General features: G+C 45.3%; 1 protein-coding gene across 1 annotated transcript in view; it reads right to left on the bottom strand.

The window, feature by feature from the left end:
- LOC134339294 (adhesion G protein-coupled receptor E2-like) overlaps positions 1-15,158 on the bottom strand; it is a 108,930-nt gene that overhangs the window by 15,479 nt on the left and 78,293 nt on the right. The window contains exons 14-16 of the mRNA XM_063035670.1: positions 13,536-13,627; positions 10,849-11,017; positions 4,547-4,633 (exon numbers count right to left, since the gene is read on the bottom strand). Coding sequence (XP_062891740.1) covers positions 4,547-4,633; positions 10,849-11,017; positions 13,536-13,627 — 348 coding nt within the window. The remainder of the gene's footprint in view (positions 1-4,546; positions 4,634-10,848; positions 11,018-13,535; positions 13,628-15,158) is intronic.

Raw genomic sequence — 15,158 nt, 5'->3', positions numbered from 1 at the left:
TAATCCAGAAGATGTCTGAGTTTAGAGAGGAGAAGGGCAACTTCTGGTGGACCTGTGAGAATTAGAGGGGCAGGGAGACCAGCCCCAAACATAGGCTTGAGGACCAGATACCCGACAATGAATTCACCAAGATCAGAATTAGTATCAGGATTATTACGCTGACATATATTATATCATGAAATGAATTGTTTTGTGGCAGCAGTACAATGCAAAGCATAAAAGTTATTATATGTTATAAAAAATAAATAAATAGAGCAGAAGATGAATAGTGAGGTAGAATTCATGGACCATTCATAAATCGGATGGCGGAGGAGAAGAAGCTATTCCTGAAATGATGGGTGTAGAGTTTCAGGCTCCTGTATCTCCTTCCTGATGGTAGTAATGACAAAAGATCATGTCCCAGATGGTAAGAGTCCTTAATGATGGACGCTGCACCACCTCTTAAAAATGAAGACCCGCATCTAACGTTTTAGGAAATGTTTCTTCTTCTCCACCATCCAATTTCTGAAAGGTCTATGAATCCATGAACAGTACCTCATAATTCTCTTGTACTGCTTATTTATGGATTTATTGTAAGTGAAGGCCTAGAGAACAACAATAAACTCACCCAGATCCAGGTCCCAAAGGAAGGTAGATTTTCATTTTGTGATCTCCACCGTTTCCCACTCCATCCAGAACCGAGAGGATGGAGGGGGCCCGTGGGTGGAGGAATGGTCTATGAAGGATGAGGTTGGGGGGCAACACCAGAGGTGGAGTCAAGAGAAGTTAATAGGACTGAGAAGGTCAGGAGGATTGGGGTTGAAAGGAGAGTTAAGGAGAAGTAGGGGTTTAGGAGAGGTCAGGAATGGGTGTGTAAAGGTTAGCAAAGTAGCACCAACTTCAGTAGAAATGGGCCAGTAGCAATGTTCTCAACAAGCCACCTTCACCTTTAGTAGGGCATGTATCATGGAAGGAGCCAGTGGTCAATAATGACTGTTCCTATAATTCCTTGTAGCTGAACCTTAACTCACGGAACGGGGGAGTATCGTTCGGACCAGAAGCCATTGACTTGGTCAAAAACAGGGTCTATGGGCAAACAGAGAAGCTCTTCTGATTTTCTGAGATTCCTGTTCTACTAGGCCTCCTGTAAGGAACATTGGTGGAATGATGGGGGAAAGAGGAGAGGGGATTTGTGCTGGGATCTGGGAATCATTCCAGGGTCATCCGATCGGAGACATTAATCCCTCCAGCACCAGCCCCTGGGAGCTTTGCTGGTTGTGGGGGATATGTGGGCTGATAGGTGCCTTGTTTGCAGACCATGATCTGGTGTCTGTGGCCAGTGAAGGCGACAGCTGTTCCAGTGGGCTGTGCCAAGAACACATCTCATGGGTCTTCAGGTCAGTCGAGGACAGGCCCCTGACGTAACATCTCTGACACGCGTTGCCACATCCATCTCTCTGGTACGACCGGGGGCCATTCCCCTCACCATGTGATAATCCATGTACAACCCTCTTTCTACAGTTCAAAATCTCATTCACTTTTAATTATTACACATTGCACTGTTAGTGCAATAAGGTTTATTTATTTAAGATACTTTTATTTTATGAATTCAAGAGTACAGTGATTTTCAAGCATGCACAAATTGGTAAATAAAGAGCCTTATTCCAATAAAAAAATATATTCATTTCTTGAACAGATGGTTTTAAACTGGATGTAGAAAGAAAGACTGACAGTGAATTTTCACTTATAAAGGCAGAAGAGGAGAAGGTGTGATGGTTAAGTGATGTTTTGCTACCCAATCACTGGCTAAAATCGGCACTTGAAGTGGTGTATGTGTGTGTGTGAACGTGTGCCTGCACGTGTGCATATGCCTTTCTGTGTGCGTCTGTGTACCTGATCTTTATGTCTAAGCTGTTCAGATGCAACATGTTAGGTGAAGGTCAAGTTCAAATCTCATATCTCACATTGAGTTCAGGAAAGATCTCAACAATGTTGGCACCAAAGTCATATATATCACAAGGAACAACAATCAGAATAACAGGATATCTGTGTAAAACTTGGAAATTTAGCAAATCCTGAAACTTATTTATAATCACATTCATAATAACACCAAATCTCATACATATTCCTGTACAGACTCACTTTCATATACAGACAGTTCTAGAACTCCAGTTAGATCGTGCCTATTTACAAGCTTAGTACAAGCCAAGTAATTCTGCTGGTATGACCAATCCTCCAACAGAGCTCTCCGTGTTTGGGAGTGGGTCTTGAACCCACGATCTTCAGAGCCAGACGCACAGTGAGAACGAAAGAGAATGAAAGAAAGAAACTCCGCTGAGAAGAATTTTGTCATTGGGTGTTGAATGCGTCCGTTTGTGTTACTTTATAAGTCTGGATAAAACAAAATGAGATTGCTATTATTTGTCTTGGTCCAGACAAAATCGAGTGAAGACAACTTTAAGGAGGTAAAATTCTTCTATTCACTGCCCTGGGGGTTCTGCCAGGAGAGTCAAAGCTCCTTGGGATTCATGGTCAGCAGGAGGGCTTGAATGGGAACGAGAACCACAGTGTGTTCATCACCTGTGTTGACCCACAATAGTCTGTTGGAAAGCTGGTGCCTACTTGTGTGTGGTGGGCAGGGGATGGGGCAAGGCCAAGATACCTTACCGAGACCCTGCAGACACGACTCCCAGCAGGGGGAGCAAACTGACTTGTTATTCAATTATCAGATCTCATGCAACAGCAGAGGGCAGCAAAAGGCAAGTGGATGCAGAAACAATCCCACTATTTGCATGGATTAGAGTTTTGCTGTGTAGGTTCACTGTCCATGTAGGACTTAAATTGGTGGTTCGGGGGTGGGGGGGTCTCGAGCTGAGATCATGAGAAAATGTTGTAGGAATCTAGCAGTGTGTCAGGCCCACTATTGTCACCAAGTGATTCACAGTCATAGAGTTCCTAATCGGGAGACCAATCATTATGGATCAGTCATAACATCTCCTCCTCACTGACAATCAAGGATGTGTGCTGAGCTCATGGCTCTACTCTGTCCAAACTCCTGTGTGGCTCGGCCCTGCTCAAGTACCATCTCTTTCATTAGGAGTTTGAGGAGATTCAAAAAGGTGCATCCATCTTTAAAGACCCTCACCATCCGGGACATGCCTTCTTCTTGTTACTACCATCAGGGACGAGGTATAGGAGACTTCTATCATCAGATTTCTGAACAGTACATGAACTCTATCCAGTTACAGTATTTATTTTGTAACTCTTCCTAACTTTTATGTCTCGCACAGTGCTGGGACCAGAAAACAAGTAATTTCACAACATATGTCAGTGATAATAAACCTGTGTTTTAGGGGAAAGAATTGTGAGGGCTAATAATTAGTAAATAGTGATATGTATTGTGCTTATGTGGTAACAGGAAACCACAGACAAAAGTGTTTATGCGATTGCATGTACTCACTCATTGTTGTGATTGAAAACTGGATTTATTGCTGGACCTGTGGATGATCATTTTATTCTGCAATCTGACCTAGACTCAATTAACTCTTCCTATAGATACCATTCTGTTAATAAAATATAGTTTTACAGGTAACCTCATCAACCGAGAATGTAAAAGCCGCATCAAATTCTCGCTCAGCTCGATCAGCTTTGCCTGGTTTCCTGGTGTTAAGGTGGTTAATTTAATATCAGAGAAAGTATACGGTGTACAGCCTGAAACTCTCACTCTTCGCAGACATCCACAAAACAAAAATACCCAAAGAATGACTGACAGAAACATCAGAATCCCAAAGGCCCACCCTCTCCTTTCCCACGCACAAGCACTGACCCTCCCCCTCACCTTCCCCCACTTGCACCAGCAAAATCACTGACACTGCTCCCCGCCCCCCCCACCATGCAAGCAAAAGCATGGTGTGCACCTGTTTTGAATAAATCACTCGTTATTTCAAATGTCAACTGTGTGATCTTTCAGTTTGTTCCTGCAACCCGATTCTGATTCTGATACAGCAAGGCAACAGGCCTCCAGACCAACTAGTCCATGCCAACCAAGATGTCCCATCCTAGCTGATCCGATTTGCCTAGTTTGAGCCCCTATTTCTCTAAACTTTTCCGATCCATTTACATCCAACTACCATTTAAAAGTTGTTCTTCCACCTAACTCTAGCACCTCCTCTGGGTGCTCATTCCACATGTATACTACAGTAAATGTGGTTGGTCTGGTTCAGTTAGTTAATGGTGGCAGCTCCAGGATGTTGATGGAAGGGACTCAATGACATCATTGAATCTCAGGGGTAAGTGGATTGATGTGCTCTTGATGGAGGTGGTGATTGTCTGTGAATTATTTCCCACTTCTCAGTCTATGCCTGATTGGACGAATGTAAGTTCTGAAAACATTCACTCTTTCTCCCTCGACGGATGTCAAAAGAGACCATCAATGTTTAGGTGGATGATCTTTCATTGGAGCAGTTTTGATGGAAGATCATCGACCCAAGTCACTCAGTTTATTCTGACTCCGTGGACACAGCCTGACCTTCTGAATGTTTCTGTCCTTCTGGAGAAAGCTTCTCACCTCAGTCGTGTTCATCTCTATCTGTGAGGACTCTGTGGTGATGCTCTTCTGTTTACTGGTCAACCATTTCCGAAATTCATCAACCACCTTGAATGAAATGAGAATGATACATTAGTCATACACAATTTTAACAAATTTTATTTTTGTACAATTAAATTGTTTGATTCTTTGCACTAATCATGAATTCTGAACCTGTCTTTCATTTTCTGTTATTTATTTTTGCAATGGTCATCGCTATCTATTTTTGTGATGATTATGAGTGGTGAGAGAAACCTTCACACATTAACTATTATTTTGGAATATACTTTAAAGAATTTGTTAATTCCAACCTAGTAGAATAAAACTACCTTTCAGTCACCCTTCAGAGTCCCAAAGCCAAGTAAGGATTACATTTTATATTGTAACTGTGTCCCATTGGCACCTCCAGTGGATCACTCAGACAGAAGCAAGTCCACCAAATTTCTTTTATGAAAGAGCAATGAAATCATGAACTTTGAAAAAAATTTACAGAGAGGTAGAGAGCTTCTGCATAAGGAGGTGAAAGTTTATCAAGGTGAGATGAAAATGAACTTTAGAGGTCACAATCATATCAGCCTGATCTTATTAAATGGTGGTGAAAACTTAAAGAACCATGTGTTGACTCTTGCTTCAAATACATAGTTCAGGAAAAGGCGCTCTAACCATTCATCACTATGATGATTATATGCGGAGAGTCAGATGAAGTGGAGAAATTGATAGAGTTGTGGAGTCACAGAGCAATGCAGTTTGGATACAGGCCTTTTGACCCAACAAGCTCATGCCAACCACGGTGCCCATCCATTATAGACAATAGACAATAGGTGCAGGAGTAGGCCATTCGGCCCTTCAAGCCAGCACCATCATTCACTGTGATCATGGCTGATCATCCACAATCAGTACCGTGTTCCTGCCTTCTCCCCATATCCCTTGACTCCGCTATCTTTAAGAGCTCCATCTAACTCTTTCTTGAAAGAATCCAGAGAATTCACCTCCACTGCCTTCTTAGGCAGAGCATTCCACAGATCCACAACCCTCTGTGTGAAAAGGTTTTTCCTCAACTCCGTTCTAAATGGCCTACCCCTTATTCTTAAACTGTGGCCTCTGGTTCTGCACTCCCCTAACATCGGGAACATGTTTCCTGCCTCTAGCCTGTCTAATCCCTTAATAATCTTGTATGTTTCAATCAGATCCCCTCTCATCCTTCTAAATTCCAGTGTATACAAGCCCAGTGGCTCTAATCTTTTGACATATGACATTCCCACCATCCCTGGAATTAACCCAGTGAACCTATGCTGCACTCCCTCCATAGCAAGAATGTCCTTCCTCAAATTTGGAGACCAACACTGCACACAGTACTCCAGGTGGGGTCTCACCAGGGCCCTGTACAACTGCAGAAGGACCTCTTTGCTCCTATACTCAACTCCTCAAGTTATGAAAGCCAACATGTCATTAGTTCCAAATTCCTGTGTTACACCATGAGACACTGAAGCAGAATTAGTCCATTCAGCCCATTGAGTCTGCTTCTTTCAACCCACAACCCTCAAAGCCCCAACCCTCCAGGTACATATCCAGATACTTCTTATATTATACTGTACTTCTTTTATGTTACTGCTAAGGCTAATAAAATGGCTTCTTTGTTATGTTAACTGCCGAAAAAGTGCTTCTCTTTCGCAGTTTGTTTGGGTTATAATTACTGATAAGAGAATTGTATTCATTTGCTAACCAGTTGGGATAGGTGTTATTCTTTCTTGTGTGTCTGTAAGCTATTGTTTTTGTGGGCTTTTGGGCAGAGGGCGGATGGGGACAGAGAGAGGAGACACGATGCTGTAAGCTGGGCGATGGGACGGACCCCGAGTGGGAGTCCGAGACCCAGGATTTTCGGGAGGAGAACCGAAGAGGAAGGATGTGCTGGACGCGCTCTGGTCGACCACCGTGGTTGGTCCCAGGCGACGAGTTGAGGGGGTCAGAGGACATCACATGGTGAAAAAAAGACCCTGTTAATTGAGCTCCAACGGTTGTGCACGAAGTGGTTGAACTCTGATAAGTTTGGCGCCTTTTACTTTTTCCTTTTATATTGTATCTCTATTAATTACATAATTCCAGTAAGATTTATAAAGTGTAATCACTTAATTGCATATGGTGTACTGTCTGTTATTTGGCGTGGTGGGGTACATCACACAGCATCCACACAAACTTGGTTACCCAGTTTGGCGGGGCTGAAGGCTGCTCCCCCTAGACGAAAGTGAGCTGAGCGAGCCTGAGGCCTACCAGGGGGCTGCACTGTGGGGTTGTTCGTCCGGAATATGGATTTTTGTAGGAAGCTGTGTGATCGCCCTCTTTAAATTATGCATGCAGCGGGATGGCAAGCTGGTGTGCCTCTGTGGGATTGCTGGTTATTACTGCAGGCGTGTTGGGTGGGGTGGCCGTCGGTACCCCGGACGTCTTTGTTCGAGTTCAGACTAACACTGACGAGTTGGTGGTGGGACTGCCACTGTCTATTGGCGCCCTGGGTGAGGATGTTCATACTACTAGGAGAGAGAAGAAAGAGTGCTCTAATTCGGAGGCAGGATCTGGGAATAAGTGTTCCAGCTATGGCAGGCTCCGCCTGGTTTTTGGGATAATGTCCGCCCCAAAAGGGGCGGAGGCGTATGAGACGTGGGCAGAAAGGATTGCTCAGTTGTTAGATGAGTGGCAGTGCTTGGTTGAGGGAGAGCGACAGGAATTGGTTGAAAGTTTGAGTAGGCAGGCTGTTGATGGTGTTAGAACTGTTAGGGTCAATTACCCCGTAGTGACCGCAGCCAGTTATCTGAAAGTGGGGGAAAATGCGTTTGGTTTGATTGGAAGTAAAATGTAGTGCCTGGGGGGCTTTCCATACCTGTGTCAGGAGATTGGGGAAAAGCTTTCAGTGTATCTTCTCTGGCTGGGGTTGGGGGGCAGCTAAATTGCTTGCAGTGCCAGCAGGATCATTTAAGGGGATCAGCCCCTCCCTCAGTTGTTCAGCTGATCAGAGAGGTGTCGGGAAACTTAGTGGAGCCCAGTGGGGAAACGGCTTGGGGTGTCTGGGGGAGCACATTCCTAGCAATGTACCAAGGAACCCCCAAAAGGAACAGACCCTATTCCTGAAGGCTTAGAGGGACCACACCCCTGTGTGTCATTACAGATAGATGGAAGCTATGCTAAAGCCCTCCTCAACACTGGGGCGCAGGTCAAGTTGTTGTACAATTCATTTTACAACCAGTTTCTGAAGCAGTTACCCTTGACAACATTTAGGGCACTGGAGATTTGGGATACCAGTGCCAGTGATTATCCAGAAGAGGATTATTGGTCAGTGAAACTGGAGTTCATGGGGGCATTGTCTGTGCACCCAGTGTTTCAAGCTGCTTGTGAGGACATGTGTAGCAGCCTTGGGCCAGTACCGAATTAAACGAGAGCTGATGGTGGTACAGCCTGGGGGAAGTATCTGAGGGTGAGACCCTCTTAGTAGACGCTCCGAAATACCACGAGGGAGGGGAGTTGACCGCTGAAGACACCTTGGTGAGAGAGAGGTTGTGGCGACTGGCCCCTGTAGCCGTGGAAGACATAAGCAGGGTGTGTGTGGATTATAGGGCTCTGAACAGGCGCGCTGTCATTGACCAGAATACTGACCTAAGGGGCGAAGATGCGATGGCCTGTCTGTGTGGTGCGACGTGGTTCAATGTGCTGGATCTGAGGAGTGGATGTTGCCAGATCCTGGTGGATGAGGCTGACAAGGAGATGACGGCCATTATAGGTCCCCTAGGATTCTTCCGGTCTGAAAAGATGCCACAGGGCATATACGGAACCCCTGCAACCTTCCTGCGGGGCATGAGGAAGACCATGGGGGATGTGGAGGTGTTTGGAGTTTTGGCGTATGTGGATGATCGCCTAGGGTTTGGATTCGCCTTGGGGGAGGATGATGTGAGGCGAGTGCCGGAGCCCAGGCGACAAAGAATTCACAAAGTAAAACTTCCTTTGGACGAGTGCCAGGTCTGGAGAAAGACGCGTGTTTGGCTGAGAGAGGAGATTTGCGCCGCTGAACTGAACGCTCAGAAATGCAGGCTGGAGACAGAGTGCTGCAATTTTGGGACAACCATCGAAGAATTGGAGTTTATGCTCGTCAAAGTGGAGACGGGGAAACGGAATTCCGAGCCGAAACTGTGGTCATTCACTGATGAATTAATCCAGAGAGACGAACCAATGACCAACCTTCGAAAGGATCAGCAGAAACTCAAGAAATCGATCCAGAACAGATTGGAAGAAGCTGGTGGTGTAATTGCGTCCCAGATGGAGATGGACACGAAGCGTGGATCAGAACTGCTGAGACTGGGGCAAGAGTTGGAGGAGTCAGAGAAGAAGCTGACGTCTCAATTACAGGATGCTGAAGAGGCTGAAGAGGCAGCCCAGGCTAAGTGCTTCAGTTTGGAGAAAATCAAACAGCAGCTATCAATCGAGGAAATAGGGAAGAATACGGATTCGAAGGATGATGTGCTGGATGTGTGGTACATCCTGCCTTTCGCTAACTTCCCCTTGATTGAGGAAGAGACTTTTGGCCCTTCTCCCACTGAGTCAGGTGTAGAGGGGAGGGCCAGCCGTGAGCAGCCTGGGCTACTGAAAGACCCTGAAGGAAAAGAAGTGGGGCACCGGACACGGGACAGGGGGGCTTCGAGTTGTAGTGGGGATATGAGTGAGAGATAGAGAGAGGAGTTGGCAAGCAGACCCAAGGTATCCCCAGTAGTGTTCGAGCCTGAAGGGTTTAGGTGAGGGAGTATGGAGGTCTTGGAGGATTAGTAAACTCCCAAATAGGTTTGCTTACGTAGCGCCTGAGGAACAGGGCGTAAGGTCCACTGTTTGGGAGCAATGTCACTGTTTGTACCTGGATTGGGTTTTTGTGTCTGCAGGAAGGGTTGGCGAGTTTTTCAGAAGTCATGAGGACATGACTAAATTTGGTGGGGGGAGAGTGTAAAGGGGTTTCTTCTTTTATGTTGCTGCCAAGGCTAATAAAATGGCTTCTTTGTTATGTTAAAAATAAAAATGGCTTCTTTGTTATGTTAACTGCTGAGAAAGTGCTTCTCTCCTGCAGCTTGTTTGGGTTATATTTACTGATAAGAGAATTGTATTCATTTGCTAACCAATTGGGATAGATGTTATTCTTTCTTGTGTGTCCATAAGTTATTGTTTTCATGGGCTTTGGGGCAGAAGGTGGATGGGGACAGAGCGAGGAGACACGATGCTGTAAGCTGGGTGATGGGATGGATCCCGAGCGGGAGTCTGACACCCGGGATTTTCGGGAGGAGAATTGAAGAGGAAGGACGTGCTGGACGTGCTCTGGTCGACCACTGTGGTTGGTCCCAGGCGGCGAGTCAAGGGGGTCGGAGGAGATTGCATGTTGGAAAGATCCAACATTGAGCTCCAACGGTTGTGCACGAAGTGGTTGAACTCTGATAAGTTTGGCACTTTTTACTTTTTCCTTTTATATTGTATTTCTATTAATTACATAATTCCAGTAAGATTTATAAAGTGTAATCATTTAATCGCATATGGTGTACTGTCTGTTATTTGGCGTGCTGGGATACATCACACAGCATCCACACAAACTGATTACCCAGTTTGGCGGGGCCGAAGGCTGCTCCCCCTAGACGAAAGCAAGCTGAGCGAGCCTGAGGCTTACCAGGGGGCAGCAGTACCACTGTACCTGCCTCAACTACTTTTTCTGGCAGTTTATTCCATATATTCACCACCCTCTACCTTTCAGGTCCCTTTAAATATTTCCCCTCCCATCCTAAATCTATGCCTCCTAGTTCTGGTCTCCCAACCCTCTGGAAAAGACTTACCATCCATCTTATATATGTTTCTCATATGTTTAAACATTTCTGCAAGGTTGACTCTCATTCTCCAAAGTTCCAAGGAATAGAAACCGAAGCTGGTCAACCTCTTCCTATCACTCAGGACCTCTAATCCTGAAAATATCCTCAAATATTTTCTGTGCTCTTTCCAGTTTAAAAACAACTTTCCTACAATAGGGTGATCAAAACTATACACAGTATTCCAAGTGCATCCTCACCAACAACTTATGAAACTGCAAAATAATGTCCGATCGCCAATGCTCATTGCCCTGACTAATGAAGGCCAGTGTGCCAAATGCCTTTTACACCACCCTGTCCACCTCTGACCCTGCTTTCAAACTCATAGCCCTAGGTTCCTCTGTTCCTTTACACCCCGAGTGCCCAACCATTCACAGTATGTGTCTGTAGGGAAGAGATTCTTACCCAGTGATTGAAAACGCAGTAAATAAGGAAAACGAACAGACCCTGGAGACTGTTGATGACCGTGAATAAGTAGGATAACACTGCAGTGTTCTTATCAAGTTGAAATATTCCAAAGATCCATGTGCATCCCAAAACAAACATCCGTGCTGCAGCCTTAATGGTTAGGGATCTGTAGAAATGAACATAAAAGAGACCAGGTGAATGAAAAACACAGGAATGTTGAAATTCCTTTCAAGTGGGATCTTTCGTACCCTCAGCATTTTCTCAGCAGCCAACAGCATACTCTTGTGTTTATTGGATACATTGCTGGGCACCAGGCATCACTGGACAGGATATTGCTTATTGCATCAAAACTGCCCTTGAGAAGGCGATGGTGTGCCATTGCCTAGAAATGCTGCTTTCCTTCTGGTGCAGGTGCTCCCACGAAATGGTGGGAAAATGAGTCCCAGGATTTAGACCCAGTCATGGCAGAGGAGCAGTGAAATATTGCCAATTCAGGATGCTGTGTTACATAAGACACGAAGCAGGTGCAGGAGTTGTCGCTTTGAACCTTTGCCTGTCACTTGCTAAGATCGTGGTTGGTCTAATCTTGGTTTTCACAATACTCACCTGCTCTCTGCAAACCCACTGACTCTCCCATAGCTCAAACATTTGTCAATTTCTGTCTTTAAAATACTCAAAAACTCCATATCTGCATCACCCTGGGGTAGAATTCACAATCTTTCAAGGTAAGAAGCCCCTCATGAATCGATTTTCAAATGTTTCACCCCCATCCGGAAACTGTTCTTTGCTCTAATTGCCCATGTCATCTGCTCAACATTTTCTCTATCCCCTTCATAATCAGTTTTTCAAAGTGGGCCCTTCTCACCCTCCTAAACTATAATGAGTGAAGTTCCATTCTGCTTAAATGTCTATGGAACATCAACCTATCCAGCCTAGGGATCCGTCTGGTAAACCTTCACCACAGAGCACACCAGTTAATTTGTCCACATAACGGAGAATCGATCCTGAGGGTGAGTGGGTAGAAGCCTTCAGGGCTGCTGAGAATCACCTCATCTGTTTATGCGATCTATCCCCAGAAGGAGTACAAATGCCTTCTGAAAACCCAATGCCTCCTCCGTCTCTACCTTATTTATTAATAGATTGACGATAGGAAACATGAGTTTCCCTTTGTGATACAATGTTGGCTCTGCTTGGTCATGCTCAGATTATTAAAGTGCCTCCTGAATGAGACCTTAATGATGTGTCTCATCTTTTGGTGATACCATCAACCTTACATTGTCTGTGTTCCCGTTCCTGGTCATTGGGTTTGAGGGTAAGTGGCAGCAACCGTGTCAGTCCCGACACTGTGCTCACATGGCATGTACACAAGTACATTTCCACCAACAATCTCCAGCCAATGACCCGATTAGCACCCCACGGCCAGTGCCATCATCGGCAGAGATCAGCACCATGGACAGAGACCCTTCCTGGGAACCTGCTAATTCTTATCCCACTCACTCACCAGGGATCAGTTGTAAAACAATATACTAATATAAAAGATAGAGTTGATTTGTTGTTACAAAACAACAAATATCATGATATACACTCAGTGGTCACTTCATTACACACATCTGTAACCCTGCTCATTAATGCAAATATATAATTAGCCGATCATGTGGCAGCAATTTGATGCATAAAATCATGCAGGCATGGTCTAGAGTTTCAGTTGTTAATCAGAATGGGGAAGAAACGTGATGTAAGTAACTTTGACTGTGGAATAACAGTTGGTGCCAGGTGGGGTGGCTTGTGCATCTCAGTAACTGCTCATATCCTGGGATTTCCATGCACAACAGTATCTAGAGTTTACAGAGAATAGTGCAAATTTGTTTTAAAAAAAATCCAGTGAGTGGCAGTTCTGTGGGCAAAAACACCTTGTTAATGATAGATGTCCGAGGGGAATGACCAGCCTGGTTGAAGATGAAAGGAACGTAACTGTAACTCAAATAACCATGCATTACAACAGTGGTGTTCAGAAAAGATTCGTCAAACACACAACACGTCAAATCTTGAAGCAGATGGACTACAGCAGCAGATGTTGGTGTATCTAACAGATATGCCTAATAAAGTGACCATCAGTATGTCAGTGATAATAAAGTTTTTCAGTGAAAACAAACCTGTTTCTGATTCTGAAAGGTGAGGTATGAGCAAGGAGATCATGGTGTCCCCTCCCTATAATAATCCAAAGAGGATGCAAGGGCATATATTTACTTTGTAATGTCAAAGATATCTGAGACATTTGGGACTTAGCCACATGGGACGGACACACACACACACACACACACAAACACACACACACACACACACACACACACACACACAATTCTGCAGATGCTGGAAATTCAAGCAACACACATCAAAGTTGCTGGTGAACGCAGCAGGCTAGGCAGCATCTCTGGGAAGAGGTACAGTCGACGTTTCAGGCCAAAACCCTTCGTCAGGACTAACTGAAGAAAGAGCTGGTAAGAGATTTGAAAGTGGTAGGGGGAGGGGGATCTGAGATACACCCCCCACCTCCGCCCAGTACTTTTCCTCCAATCACATTAAATGATGCCATCTCATATTAGCCATTGTTGCTCTGGGAGAAAGATGCTGGCTGTCCACTTCATGCCTCATATCATCTTACATACATCCATCAAGTCACTTACTTGGTTTCCTTCAGCTTCGACACCTCCTTGTTGCGCGAGTTGAAATGGCATCTCAGTAAGTAGAGAGTCGCAAATAAAAGGACTGTATTGACCTGGAGAGAGAGAAAGAGAGAGTGCGAGAGAGGGAGTGATTGCAAGAAAGAATGACTGTGAGAGAGAGAGAGTGCAAGAGACTGATGGAGGGAAAAAGCGAGAGAGAGTGAGAGAAAGACTGGTATTCATGAGCAAGGCAGAACGGATCTCCCAAATCCCACACTCAATTCACCCCTCCTACTTTCCATTCTCACTCACTGACACTCTCACTTACTTGTCAATGATTATTGGCTTTACCCGTGACAGTCTCTCTTTCTTTATCTAAAATTCTGCTTGTCCTCACGGAATTTTGGAGGAACTCAGCAGGCCAGCAGCTTCTATGGAAAAGTGTTTCGGGCTGACACCCTTCAGCAGTTCTGGAGAGATTTAAACTTCTTCAGGGTAGCCATACCTGGAAGGGACTCAGCAGTGTAGTAATCAAATTCTGGAAATCTAAGCAACACACAGAGAATGGTGCCAAAGGGTCTTGGCCCGAAATGCCGACTGTACTCTTTCCCATAGATGCTGCCTGACTGCTGAGTTCCGCCAGTATTTTGTGTGTGTTGCTTGGACTTCTAGCATCTGCAGATTTTCTCTTGTTTCTGCTTATCCCCCATGTTTCCCCCTCAGACTCTCCACTCATACATTTTGGAAAACCAACATTCTTCCAGGGCATTGGGATGACTGGGAAACCCAGGAGAGGAATTAAATGGGAATTGTTCACCCTCAACCACTATGATGAGTCAGTGGGATCTGTGAGCTGGGAATTCCAGGCCAGAAGATTGGGATGCAGGCCCCCAGTTTCTCTGCTTCTTTCCTTCATCCTGCCCTGAATCAACCTGCCCATCCCTCCTCGCTGCTCTTCTTAATGGACCCCCATCAATTTGGCTGGATCCCCATTAATTTGCCTATTGCACCAACAGGTCAACAGAGGACGCCATCTCCACGGCACTTCACTCTGCCCTGATCCACCTGGACAGCCCCAACTCTTACGTCAGAATGCTGTTCATTGACCTTAGTTTGGCATTCAATACTGTGATCCCCTCCAAGCTGATTGCCAAACTTTGCCAGCTTGGTATCAGCTCATCCCTCTGCAATTTGACCTTGGACTTTCTGACTAACAGACCCCAGTCACTTAAGTTAGACAACCTCTCCTCCTCCACTCTCACCATGAACACCAGTGTGCCTCAAGGCTGTGTGCTGAGTCTTCTTCTGTACTCTCTTTTCACCAATGACTGTGTTCCTGTACATGGTTCTAACTCCATAATCAAGTTCTCAGATGACACCATGGTGGTTGGCCTGATCAGAAGGGTTGACGAGATGGCCTACAGGGACGAGGTCCAGCACCTGGCCACGTGGTGTGCCGACAACAACCTGGCCCTTAACACCCAGAAGACCAAGGAGATCATTGTGGACTTCAGGCATGATAGGAGCCACACTCACATCCCCATCTACATCAACGAAGCTGTAGTGGACCGTGTATCAAGCTTCAAATTCCTTGGTGTCCACATTTCCAAGAATCTCACCTGGTCCCTGAACTCCTTCATCCTG

Source organism: Mobula hypostoma, chromosome 29 (genome assembly GCF_963921235.1).
Source record: "Mobula hypostoma chromosome 29, sMobHyp1.1, whole genome shotgun sequence".
NCBI lineage: Eukaryota > Metazoa > Chordata > Chondrichthyes > Myliobatiformes > Myliobatidae > Mobula > Mobula hypostoma.
Note: the sequence above shows the minus strand (reverse complement) of the source record. Positions and strands in the feature narration are given on the sequence as shown.